Source organism: Opisthorchis viverrini (genome assembly GCF_000715545.1).
Source record: "Opisthorchis viverrini unplaced genomic scaffold opera_v5_227, whole genome shotgun sequence".
In the NCBI taxonomy this organism is placed as follows: Eukaryota; Metazoa; Platyhelminthes; class Trematoda; order Opisthorchiida; family Opisthorchiidae; genus Opisthorchis; species Opisthorchis viverrini.
This window is the reverse complement of record NW_008751884.1, coordinates 836,377-850,076: the sequence shown is the minus strand read 5'-3', so window position 1 is coordinate 850,076 and position 13,700 is coordinate 836,377. Positions and strand designations below refer to the sequence as shown.

The 13,700-nt window shown below is 47.8% G+C and overlaps 1 protein-coding gene across 1 annotated transcript in view; it reads right to left on the bottom strand.

The window, feature by feature from the left end:
• The window catches only part of T265_08615 (hypothetical protein), a gene marked incomplete at both ends in the record, with an annotated part of 39,127 nt that extends 26,619 nt beyond the window's left edge, over positions 1–12,508 (bottom strand). Inside the window, 5 exons of the mRNA XM_009174470.1 lie at positions 1,266–1,658; positions 6,901–7,485; positions 7,522–7,949; positions 11,007–11,716; positions 12,456–12,508. Coding sequence (XP_009172734.1) covers positions 1,266–1,658; positions 6,901–7,485; positions 7,522–7,949; positions 11,007–11,716; positions 12,456–12,508 — 2,169 coding nt within the window. The remainder of the gene's footprint in view (positions 1–1,265; positions 1,659–6,900; positions 7,486–7,521; positions 7,950–11,006; positions 11,717–12,455) is intronic.
• Positions 12,509–13,700: the final 1,192 nt, after the last annotated feature.

Sequence of the window (13,700 nt, the reverse complement as noted above, 5' to 3'; positions counted from 1 at the left end):
CACCCAATAGGGCCTCATCAGCGCTTAGTCTACCTCCCTCAAATCTATTATGTGTACTTGTGGTGCCTAACGAAAACGCACTAAATTTTTCAGTCCATGAATTCCAAGCCAGGTCTCTCTGAGCATCAAACCGAAACATCTTACCGAACGCGAACTGGGTGTAATGCGACGTGTGCAACTCGAAAAACTTATACGGTTCCAGCCCAGGTTGCTGCGTGTGACATGAAAGTAAACTTGAATTCCAGAATCTTAGTAACAACGCCTTACGAGAGACCACCGACACAAGCATATTCGAGTTTGCAGATTTTCTGCAAGGCAATTCCAAGGCAATTCCACAGGATGCTAGGCAGTGACGTGTATCACCGAAATAACACTTAAGAAATCGACAAATCAGTCCGCAAACAAGCACAAAATCACCGACCCACGGATAAGATCAAGTTTACCACAAACCCAGGCTATGTTGTTACCTTAACGGACTGAAACCCACGCTGTACAACTGTGAAACATCCTTTTCCGCGCTCAATAGAAAGCCAAAATGCTGTTTGCACGGCCGTCAGCAACAACGGCGATGAACGACCATCAGCAACATCTATAAACAAATAACCAGATGTCTTACGTACAGTACCGCCTTTTTGCAGGTGCGGGCGAGATAAGGATACACGTATTTCAAAAACCGCCCTAGTAGCATCGGTAGCTTGTTCTGTGGTTGCATATGTACAGCGAACCCTGTAATCCAAATGGATTGTTGTATTTAAAGACCACAAATATCGTAGACTAATTGTAATGTACTGCCTGAGAACATCATAAACGAGAGATTGGGTTCCAGGTGTCTCTCGAAAGAACGAAATTAGTTTGCAGATGAGTGTATATTCGCTAATCGTAGACTACTGTTTTTAGATTGTATTTTGTGAATCTGAATACCTTCGCTTGGCCATGGGCATTTTAGGAACTAGATGCAGTGACTCAGTCTCAAGCTTTACCAACCAGAAAATTAAAACCGGTGATGTACTAACGTGAATGTCCATCCTTTCAGGCGAATGCAGACGGCAACCGCCTTGGTAACCAAGAGGACTCTTAGGTTGCCTTGGAGACCCAAAACACACCGCTGCGAGATGCATAAAGTAAAACATCAAACGGAGATGCCTATAGCGAAACAAGTGGGAAAAACTATGGCGCATTTTCTTGAGAGGCGAACCGAATCCCAGTGTTTTTCGTCGAAACTTGACATTATAGAGTTTGTGAAGATAGAGCGCTGGTTAACTCACCTCACGGAAACGATCAAGGATCTGATCTTCAGCTTCGATGCTGTGTTGATTCGACGTCAAGTTTCCAGCTACCGCTGCAGCCCGCCGTAGTAGTGCTTGTGTGTTCACAAAACCTCCTGTTTCTGAAGCCGCTTTCCCCGTGTGCTGCCCAACAATATTAAACTGGTGCATACCACCCGAAGTTTGAGGGCTTTGACGTCCGCTTGGTGGTTGACTAGGCGATAGGGAAGCTAGGGATTCACTTAGATAGGGTCGATTGCTGGAGTACGGAAGAGAAACGCCAATGTTCATGCTTGACGCAGAGAAGTTAGTGGCGCCTCGTGTCCTTAATTCACTTGTTTGAGGTTCATGACCTTCCAACAGCAGGTTAACCAAATCACTGGGCTGAACATTCTGAAAGAAAATGGATTCACTTAAGGCTTTCACCATTCGATCAGACAGAATTCGATGTTTCTTGATAAGCAGCTAACACGAAAATATTCCGACTGGTAAGCATGATTCGACAAATACACTATTTACATCACAACCGTAAATTGGGATTATATTTTTCACTTTAGGGATGGAGATGTGGATCCTTGACATTAGACAAAACATGCGGACGAAGAGAATGCCACAAAATCATGGTAAACAAACCCTGATGGTTCCCCCGCTCCTACTCCGAACGTCCTGTAAATGTTTATGCAACCTGACCTGAAGAAGTCCAGCTGCGCAATTGCAGGTTATTTTTCACGGCCAGATAGCTGCGTAGTATCAATGCAAAGTATCAATTTCTCCCTGGTTAGCGAGATGGGTTGGTTGAAGATCTAGTGTGGCAGATTCTTATGCACCAACAAACACCCTCCTCGCCTAACTCAACATTCGAGCTTCCATTCGTGTCTAATCACACGCTCAAATGTATTTTGGACTTGACATCATGGTAATGCAAAAAATAATAAATAATCTAAATAATTCCGCCTCAGGGTTTGGCATGCAAAGTGTAAAGTGCTGTTGCAAGACTGGGTAGGCTCGGAACCCAACCTCATGTTTGCGGATAAACCGATTGAGGTAGTAGACAAATTTGTTCACCTGGGGAGCTGTATCAGTCCCGGTGGTCTCGCGAAGGATGATATTTCCATCGGGATAGGGAAGGCCAGAACAGCCTTTGTGAACCTGCGTGACCTGTGAGGTACGCGTGATATCAGCTTAACCGTCAATGGTCGAGTTTACAATGCTGCGATGCTCGCCATATTACTCTACGGGTCAGAGACCTCGCCGCTGCACGCCGAGGACGTCAAAAGACTTTCAGTGTTTGACCGTCGATTTCTTCCGCGCATTGCTCGAGTTTGGTGGGAACACCGAATCAGCAATGCTGAAATGGAATTCGGAAGACATAAACGACTGATTGCGTTCGCTTGGCCACGTGCTCCGTATGCCAGTCGACCGTAGAAATCCATTCGCACAACCATGTGAAGGGTTGAAGAGGCAGGGGAGATCAAACTATGACTCGGCAGCGAAATATAAAAGCCATTAATAGCAAACTCAGCTGTGCTGGTAACAGCCGTCTTCCTGGGTGGACACACCGAAACGAGCCACATCAATGGTAAGGACATTTTCAGACATTGTCACGAAGAGACTGGACCTTACCGTGGGGGGACGGTTTGCGCACCTCAGCGATCCATTGAGCTATACTGGAGAATGTCCCGCGACACTCACAGAGTCTCTCATACCAGGTTGGTCGATGGTTAGAGGTCTGACGAACACAGTCTTCTGGCCCTCCAGGTTGGGGTTGGAACATGTGGCGACTTGTTCCGTAGATATCGTAATGCATTTGCATTTCCCGCCAAACACCGCTGCCTTGCGGTTAGGCATTTGAGCCAAAGGCTTTGGTTGAGGACCGTAATCGTCCTCCTGTCTAGGTATGGGCGCCCTGGCAGTATCCCAGCCCACGTACAACCATGAACTGCACATACACAAATAAACTCATGTCACATCGGCCGTCGCATGGTGCCATCAGCCGGGTCACCTTAATTGCTGGATACAGCAGGGCGAGTAAGCCAAAACAGGCTACTGTTGACGCATACCTTCTTTCTCTTTCACATACTTTTCTTCCTCCTCTCCCCACCCCATTATTAACTCTCCTTGTAGCACTCCAGCACTTAGGACTGATGACTCCGTTCGTCATGCATCGGTTTTGAGTGCAGCACCTGCTCGTCACATGGTGCCGATATCTTTAGGAATCTCCAAATCAGTCCTAAAGCCTCGACGCCCAGTCTATCTGGCCGCGTTCAGTGTCCGCACTCTGAAGCAAGCAGGACAACAAGCTGCTCTTGCACTAACACTGGACTCGCTTGGCATTGATGTATGTTGTGTCTCAGAAACGAGAATTCAAGATGCAAGCACAGTGATTGAGTTAACCGCCCCGTCAGTCTCCACTCGCTTCCGCTTGGCACTGATGTGTGCTGTGTCTCAGAAACGAGAATTTAAGATGCAAGCACAGTGGTTGATTTAACCGCCCCGTCACTCTCGACTCGCTTCCGGCTGCGCACCTCTGGTGATCCAGAGGTCCGATAATTCGTCGCGTTATGTTCGGAACCGACAGGGATATTTTCTTCCGATTTAAGCAGTGCCACTGTTCGCCCTTATGTCCACTACTTGAGTGTGCATCGTACCACAGGCGAAACCCCCAGCACTATGCAAATAGGTGATCTCGTCCCACTGTGGCAGTGGAGCGGTTGGAAGAGATTTAAAAAACGATTCTGGCAAATTCGTCTAACATCCGGATCTGCCAGTCTGAGTTGCTAAGCAATTTTCCCAATTTGCCTGCTGCCCTAGAAAACGAAGGGAAAAGCGACTCCGGACGAGCGTGTGGTGGGAAGCTACAAATGTGTACCAAAATGACTGGCAGTCAGTTACTGATCCGCACCACCTGATGGCAATGTGAGTACGTAGCCGGCATGCCGTCGGAGGATACTATGTGGCCAAGTGGATATTTTGGAAGTTAGTATTGCACAAAAGCAGCTTAAGGTCTGCACACAGCTGAAGCAATCGTTCACCATTGTCCGTACGTACAGAGTCCTATCCATGTTGATCACTTAATTGAGTCTCAGATGCGCCAAGCCTGTCCACTTTTGCATTCAGATCTCCGGCAACCACCACGACGCAACAGAGAATTCAAGGGGCCGTAAAATTTGTCTCCGATAGTGTGAGAGCTACAGTCGGTTGGGGTATAAACAGACATGCCAAACAGATTATCCGCTTCTGGGGCCCCCTCACAGACGTGGTCAGACGAACCGTACAGAGGCGACTATCAGCGAGTATCCAGTCAAGCAAGGATACTCCCGTTCGGTGACCTAAGGTGATACAAACCCTTGCACATTCTGCCGCAACAGCCTCTGGATTGCCAGAGGTTTGCAGGCGGAAGTGAGTGGAGAGTGATGGGGTGGTTGACGAGAACACTATACTTGCATTTTGCGTTATTGTTTCCGACACAAAGCACACATCAATTCAAAGCGAGTCGAGCATGAGGTCAAGAGCAGTCTTGCTTCAGAGTGCGAACATCGAACGCAGCCAGAAAGACTGGGTATCGAGAATTGAATATCAATTTCGAAGTGCCGGAGAATGTCAGCGCCCGATGATCGACAGAAGTTGCTTGCAAAACCAATGCAGGACGAAAGGAGCCATCAGTCTCTCAAAAGGGAGAGAGTTACTAATTGGGTGGGAAGAAAGGGAAGAAAAAGTGTGCGAAAGGGAAAGGAGGCGTCAGCAGTAGCCTGTTTTTGCTCGCCCGCCCTTCTGTATGCAGAGAGTAAAGCGACCCGGCCGATGACACCACGCGGCGACCGATGTGGTATGAGTTTATTCGTAAGTGTGAAATTCATGGTTGTACGTGGACTGCGATGCTGCCAGGGCGCCCATACCTAGATAGGACGATTATGGTCCTCAACCAAAGCCTTTGGCTCAAAAGTCAGTCTGCAAGGCGGTCTTTGGCTGGAATGCAACTGCGTATCATTTTTACAAAACAAGTCACTACAAATGTTCCAAGCTCCAAACTGGGGGCTGGATTGTATTCGTCAGAAGTCGACCAACATGGCATGAGGGACTGTGCAAACGTTGCAGGGATACCAACTCAACGGGTCATGAGGATACACAAATCTTAGCACCGGGGTACGGTCCCTTATACTTGCTGAACCAAACTGTAGAGGCTGCAATCGACGCCCTCTCAGACGATGGTTTGTAGCTGACGAACCAAAACAAATGAACAGAATTATACCAATCTTAAAGTGTCTCTAAGGGATTGCATATTATGAGTAATCACTCCGTCAATCAGCTATAAACCGTCCACCATGGGCACAATGGTTCCTGCTGCTACAGTTTCAACCACACGGAAATGGAAGAGTGTGGAACATGCATCCAAGTTTTGGAGGCGATAGCACATTTGAATACTTCGGAAACTGGGTAGCGAGCGCCACTAACTGCGTGATTGGGCCATTTCTGCCAGTGTCATTAGCCATTGGTGAGTTGCATTTCGGGGTACCCGTCCAGGAAGGCTGCAATTGTCGACCAGACTCAGTTCACTGGTTAGTGTTTTCATATTTTGTGGCCAGGTCATAAACTGTCCACCTCTCAGTCGCTTCCACTCAGTACAGGGCTGGGCAAAGAGCTCTACGAGACGGGCGGTCTTCTGGCAAGCAGAGTACGTCTCCTAACGAACGTAACTTATTGAGCGTGAGTTGCTTCTTCCTATGATCATCTGGCACACCTCACCATCACTAATCTGATGTTCCCACCAGACCGGACCAATGCTTCGAAGACATCAACACTGACAATTTGTAGCCATGCCTCTAATCCATGGAAGAGTGAGGATCGCACAACCGTTGCGTAAACTCAGCCCTTGGTGGAAAAACTGACATCACGTCGGCGCCATATGTGTCAGATGACGGCAAAAGCTGTCCTGGTTTTCCCGAGCTGAGAAGTAATCTGGTCACCAGCCAACCCACTGGAACTTATACAAGTGCCCAGATAAACAAATTGACCAACCCCTTCGATTGGCTCGTTTGCAAGCATGAGGATCGGGTTTGGTCCTACCCAGTCTTGATATGAGTGACTCGAAGGTAGTACGTAACAATTGGGGGTGAAGTTCGGGCTCGTAGCCAACTATCTGTGTCGGCATCCAATGACAACGTAACTTACCATATATGCTTCATCGCACCGCATTTGCTCTACTTCGACAGATAGTTCGGCAAATACGGCGTCATCCTACTACAAATTGCGTTTGCTGAGTTGCCTATCTTGTTAACAAGAGTAAAGACTGTCGATCTCGGGAATACATTACTTAGCATCATAAGCTGTCAGTTAAGTAAACGGAGGTTCCTATTTCACAAAATATCTGCACGACAGTTGGGTTAACTGACTGATAGAAACTCAAACTGAAGTCGACTCGGGTTGGTACGACTGGCAAATTAGAAGCATACCTTTTAAAAACTCTATAGTTGCTTTCGCTCTAAGTGGAAACACAGCCCCAGCTTTAAAAAGGTCAATGTCATCATATTCACCCACAGCAATACCAGCGTGGAACACTGGCGCACCACTGCCGTGCAGCCTTAAATACTTAATAATATTAGCAGTAACAGTAACAGTAATGAAAGAATGAACATACTCCGTTGTTTTTCACCATTGCCTCAAGAAATGTAAGAAGGAGACCAGCTGACTCCCAATCGATTGGAAGTCTGTCTTGCATTTCGGCTAACTTTTCTCTCAAAAAAGCGAGCACGTCTGCCTTAAGAGTGCTGGATCTGTTTAGTGGGCCAGGATATAGCAAGTGTTCGGTACGATCCCAAGCGACGGCGACTGCAGCACATGCGCGCATTGCCTCCCCGTCATCACCTCCAGCCCCCGCTTGGAGACTGGATAAGCGACCTGACGAACCCACACCAGAGGCACCGCTGCTGTAGCCGTCACGAATTTGTTCGCCCTCACGGTCTAAAGCAAGGTCGTTCAGACGGGTGAGGTTGGTAATTGAGGGATCAGCCTCTGATAAACGTTTGGCTGCCTCTGCAACAGCCTCACTGGCCAGTTCGCCGAGGTCAAGCATCTCAATGCGGGCCAGTTCGCCATCAGAAGGCCGAGTCGGTAAAACCTGAAGGTTAAAGTAAAAAACGGAACTAGGGTGAGTGCCAACGCCACGGGTGAAATGATATTCTTGGGTACCATAAAGATAGTAAACCCCAATACGACCGTATGCCTGTAAAACCAACAGATGAACAAAAAATTAACTCACTTGGAGGACAATGCCTGGGGTGGCTAGATAGGCTCGAATATGTGGTGTGTGGAACAGCTTCGGGGTTTTCCGACCACTTGGCTGGAGCCCGGTGTAGAGCTGAGTCCCGGGCCACAACTGGGAAGCAGCCATGCCGTAATAGTACTGATAATAGTATGAAGCGTAATCGAAAGTACCAGTGACTGTGGTTCCCGATGGTGTCGGTTGTATGGATGCAGGTCCGGGACGTACGTATGAAGGGCCACTGGGTTGGACAGCGCCAGCCTTCAGGCTGAGGTGACGTGGGGTTGTTTCGGCAACAGGGTGATTCGTGACTGTAGGTTGATTGTTAATGGATGCCCCCGGCGGCTGAGGTAGTTGGTATCCAGGGTAAAATTGACTATAGTATTGTGACATCATCTGATACCACTGGGTAAATGGGTCAGTCTCTATAATAAGAGAAACGGGAGTACGGTAAACAACAACAGGCTACATGAGATAAGAAGGTCGCACTCCATTAATGAACTTGAAGCATCACACTAACCAAGTCGATTAGCCAACATGATTGCAGAGCTTCACTGAGCTGCAAACATTGATAGGTTCCGAGAGACGTACATAACTGTTTTTATTAAAAACTGTTGGGGTCATTAGACCGCCGCGTAAAAAACTGGCTTCACAGATTATAGCGTCTAGATGAACAGGGTACCACGAGTTCAACAAGCGTTTGGATGCTGTATATTTAGGGAATGCAGACGACGAACAAAAAAGAATCTAGAGCAGCTTGTTGGCCTGTCTGAACTGAAGCAGAATGAGGCCTGAACGCATGAATCGGAGCGGTAGATGCGAGCGGTGATACTTAATGTGTCAACCCTCTAAGTGCCTGATGGATGTGGTTGGAGCTGATGTCTACAGTAGAGCGATTATCGAAAGGGGCAGGATGGGGGTCAACAAACATCAAAGATGAGGTGCATCAGCAGTGGCGAGATTCCGCTTATCCACCTTGCTACACGCAGCGAACAAGACTACCCAGCTGATATCGCCGTGCGACGGCCGACGAGGCATGTACTCTTATATGTGGAGTTCGTGGTTGTATGTAGGCCGAGTGCGCCCAAAATCTGAGAGAACCAAAGATGAAGGTTCTGAACCAAAGCCCTCGGTTGAAAAGCCTGATCGAAAGGGGCCAAATTTGCTATGCCGGCGTCAACTTCCAACCTGGATGGTTAGGACTGTCTGTCACACTTCTGTAGAGCGAAAAACCTGTGGAACACTTCTGTAGATGCTGAATGAGCATCATCGAGTAAAGCTAAATGGATTGTTGTATGCGAACTGTCACATAACGACAAGGTTCAGTCTATTCGTGATAACATGGTGGACAAGCGATGAACTCACGACAACCACCATCGACGGCATAACATCAGCATTCAACAAAAAGATGCTTCGCTGCCGTACAACTGTAAATTACTTGAAAGATTTATTGTGCAGAAAAGAATGAAAGTAGGTGGGGAAAGGACTGCGTGCTGGCTTGCCACAACCACTCCGAATTGCATACACGTGCAAACACTCATTCAGGCAATCCTATGGAGATTCACAAGAACGCCACTGACATCGATTAGAAGCCATACCTTGCAGCATCTCCTACAAGATGCGGTTGGGATCACGCGATTCTCATCCCGGAAGGCGAATCGCACTGATAGCACCCAAATGTTTCGTAGTCTTTTTCATAGCCCCCTGCCAAATCAAGGGTTGGTCACCTATCCGTTTCCCCCACACTAAGTTGGGCACGGAAAACAGCACTCACTTCACTAAATGATGGTTCGGCATGCGCAATACACGGCCTTATCAACGCAGCTCCTGGTGTTGGACACATTCTTCAATGAAAGTCCCCGTTGCACAACCAGAAACTCGCTTTCTAATTGTCTCGATACGGATTTGCCGACCCAAAACCACACGAGCAATGGTCCTTAGGTAACTGTTGTCGAACACCCGAAGACGTATCAGTTCCACTAATAGGAGAGGCCACGTCTCACATCCATCTATAGCAAATGCCAAAACTGCGTGCAGTCATACAGGAAGTGTTCTGGTACAACCGTACGTAGGCATTCCCTGTGACGGGGTAGCAAGATTGGCTCCCCACAAGAAGCTTCATAAGTGCTGGCTTCTTGTAAACGCTGTATTCTGGAAACAGCTCAGTGGTTAAGGCGTTGCCATGATGACCAGATGTTCCATGGATCAGTTCCTACGTTGGCAGCTCTTTTGGCTATTGTAAAAACTTGGGAAAACTTGTAGTATCTCATCCTTTGCGCCTGCTTCAGGGGGAAGGCTGTAGGCATGCACTTAAGGGGGAATCCAGCTGCAGTCATTAGCATATTATTCTCAGCTCAAGACGCCATACGGAGATCCCCAATGTCTAAGAATTATACCTGAAGGAACAGCCTGGAAATCGGCTGAATGGTGACCTTGGGCGTCGGACAATTAACACATAGAACAGGTTAGTCAGAATGTACCCATATCCACATTCATTTGACTCTAAGTGGCACTCAGTTGAAGCACTCTTTTGGTGCCGAACTGCCAGGCACCCAAAAGAAGCACGGTGGCTGGGATCCTGCCAGGCTGCCGAAGTCTAGACAGAGGAAGTCGAGAGGCAGGGGACGGGTTCGAACTACAAACCTGTCGGTCAGTAAATTCGCCCTATAATCACTGAGCCATCTCGCTCCAAATGCTTAATTGGGACTCATTAATGAATCTCGCGGACTACCGAGTGTTCAACAACCCCAAGACCAGTGTTCCTTCAAGATGGACAACAGCTGTCGATTGCATTCCGCAGAAACAACTTCGAGTTACGCATTTTCTGTCAAACAATGGCCTCTTGATCTACCAACCTTCAATTCAAGAGGACATATGACAGTCCGCTAGGCGTTATTGAGCAGCTTCGAGCTCGAGATAGCTACTAACCGAAATGTTCGTGCTTCGGATCTAACCCTGGCCTTCTGATCACTCATAGGCTAGGGAGATTGTTCAGGTGGTTGGAGTGCGAACTGACTGCATTCCTTACTCTCACTTCGAACTCAGAAGCATCTGTAGTCAATAGAAGGATTCGGTTATTTAAATGTGGCATACACCAGAAATTTCTCCTTACTATCGGAAGTAAGACACTCGGTGTCCAAACCGAACTCGCTTCACCGATCACCAGCTCACCTAAACGCGCCCATTAATTTCGGAAGTCAATAAATTGGGTGGTCTTTGTGGTCCCCACAGCCATTCATTGACGTAAGCTTGTTTACATGGATAACAGGCGTAACTACGGCATGACTACGTCACTTGAGCTAACAGTGTGCCGCAAAACATCAGGCGACACCACTCGCTGTCTGTCTTTGGGTCATACAATATTGCTGGAAGACATCAGGCGACACCACTCGCTGTCTTTGGGTCATACAATATTGCTGGAATTTAATGACAAGCTCTGCACCTTATCGGGCAAAAGAGAGTGATAAAAAACGAAGACCTACTTTCACCAGATGGCGCAGCCGGTTGTGACTTTTGTGGTTTCTTCGCGACTGCCCGTGCACGATCCACAGCTGTAAGACGAGACGACTTTCCGACCGGTTTAGCGTAAGTACTGGGAGGAGGTCCGCGGGGAGAACCTCTAGGACGCCCGACGGAAGGCCGCGCCGATTCAACTGTATCCGGAACCTTTTGGTTTTGGGGTTCTTCCGTCCCAACACTCAGGGTATGCAACTGTGGAGCATCACTAAAAGTGGATACGACGGCATTGTTACATGAATCCTGGTGTACTCCTGTTCCATATGGTGTGCTGAATGTAGTCGGAAAGGATTTATGAAAGCTAGTCATCTGCTCAGCATGGACGCCGTCAAACGAACTGGACAAAAAGCCAGAGTTCGAATTGCCGGCGAAATTCGCTTGGGGAATCTGAGGTTCCTGTCCAAAGCTGTAGTCCATTTTATAGGTATCGGAGAATACAGAAGGCTCTGTGTGCTCGCGAAACGGTGCATGGTTGAGCCCCCCTGTCTGTTGAGATGCCAAGAAAGCTTCTCCGGGTTGGCCTGCACTATAGTGATGCATCGTTGAACTAAACAGACTGTCTTCAGATATCTCGTACATACCCATTAGGATACTGGGTGTCCATTTAACACCGGAGGCCTCGTATAACTGGAAACAAGTGACGTCGGTGGCGGACAAAACCCGCGCCCAATTTATTCTAACGTGCTGGTACAAGGAATGCTACTGAAGGTCAGTTTAAAATCTAGCGGTTTCGGGAGGTTCCATTGGGTCATGTACGAGCAGGAAATAAGCCACTCTAAGGAAAAGTGTGGGATGAACATATTTGCAAGTTTTTGAGGGCTGGAAAGCGTAATTGGTATCACAACAGTGTCAGTAAGATTGAAGCTCGTCTTACAGTAGCACCGATCGGTCTATTGTGACCCGCTGGAACCAAGCCTAGAAGCCAGTGCATAGGCGGTAGATAGCCTATAAGGAAGGACGTCATATGAATGCATATACAATTTTCTGACTTTGAACGTTGCCGCAACTGGGTGCAGTCATCGTAGACATGTGTAGAACTTCCGGCATGGCTTGTGGACTTTCAAACCAAAAGGGATTAGAAGAATCCAGGAAACAGCGAATTTCCTCGCTTCGTCACACAGTGGTAAAGAAGCGTAATACTTTACACTTCTGGGCCTCCACAGGAAGAAGCCAACTAACTAATTCTTTCCAACATGCGCCTCTACCATTGACGGGACTCCTTGTTTTTAAGGAAAACGCGTCCACCCACTGTCGCGGTTGGCTGATTTTGTTGCCCAACAGATGAATGCCTTTTTATTATTTTGGCGAGGCCTCTGAGGTTGGTACTCCTAAGTAATCAGACTGCGACTTCAATAGTGAGCACTTGGTTTCAGCCTCAGGCATCATCGCAGGCATCGCCTATTTAGACTGCCGACGTGCGTGACTTAGAAGCCCCAAAATCCTTCCGTCGATCAAGACGACACCACATTTCTCTCGTTCAGAAAGGTTCTCTACTTTTGAGTTTTTCAACGAAGCAGTCGGTTTGTTCTCTCTTTTAGCACTACTCAGTTATGGTTATGGTTATGATAATAATCGTTCAGCTGTAGCGCCCTTTCGGTGCCTAGCTGCCACGCCACCCGAAGAGAACACGAGGGCTGGGATACCGTCAAGCTGTCCAAACCTAGACTTGGAAGTCAAGATGCAGAAGTCGGGTCGAACCACGGGCCTTCCGGTCAGTAACTTCGCGCTCTAACCACTTGAGCCATCTCGCCATCTCTTTTGGTTATGGTCATCCACGACCGTATCAGCGGTATGACGCATGTGTCAATGACAGGAAATGACCCTAAATTAAAATTTCCTCCGTCATGTTTAGTAGATGTTCTGAACGAATCAGGGAATTAATCTGTTCCCTTCAAAATACCCCATTGCTGTCTTAAAAACATTCGCGAATTTCACAGGTAACAAAAGGCTAGTGCGAGGTACGTCAACCTTGAACTTCAAGCGAGTTCGCTGCGGCAGCTCCGAAGGACCCATAATATCGAGAGAAATGCATCGATGTCTTAATCCAGAGAGCCACAATATGTTTGTGCGGTGACTATTTTACCAAGACAGGAGTACACCTTTACGTGTCCCCTCCAATGGCTGAACCGACTTAACGAGGAGTACACTTTACGTGTCCCCCCCCAAAGGCTGAGCCGAATCAACGGACCCCCACACAAGAACTCTGTCCACTGAAAGAATTCATTCACCTAATTTCGCGCTCAGAGAATGCTCCAGACCAGCGGAAGAATCATGACCTTGGGTCGCAGTGTTTGTATGCGGAGCCAGGACCACTGCTAGGGTCCGTTTATGGGATTGGCCACAGATTTTTCACACAGATGCCAAAGTGCGTCACGCTCTTTTCAATTTGGACTTTTGTTCTCGTTTTCTATTAGGACGTTCATCTATAATCAAACGGCACCCCCAAGGTACTAGTGTGATGGCGTACGCTATCTCTGTGGCATGCGAGTGGTCCGTGGTCATGACGAAGTTCCTCCCCACATCTAATGAAAGGCTAAGCTTGCTAGTGAACTTGTGGAACTTCTTTGCAGTGTTCAGTTTTTCAAAACTTTGTGTATATGAGACTTGCTTCCCTGTCCAATAGCTTGTATGACAAAAACTGTAACCTGACACAAACTTGT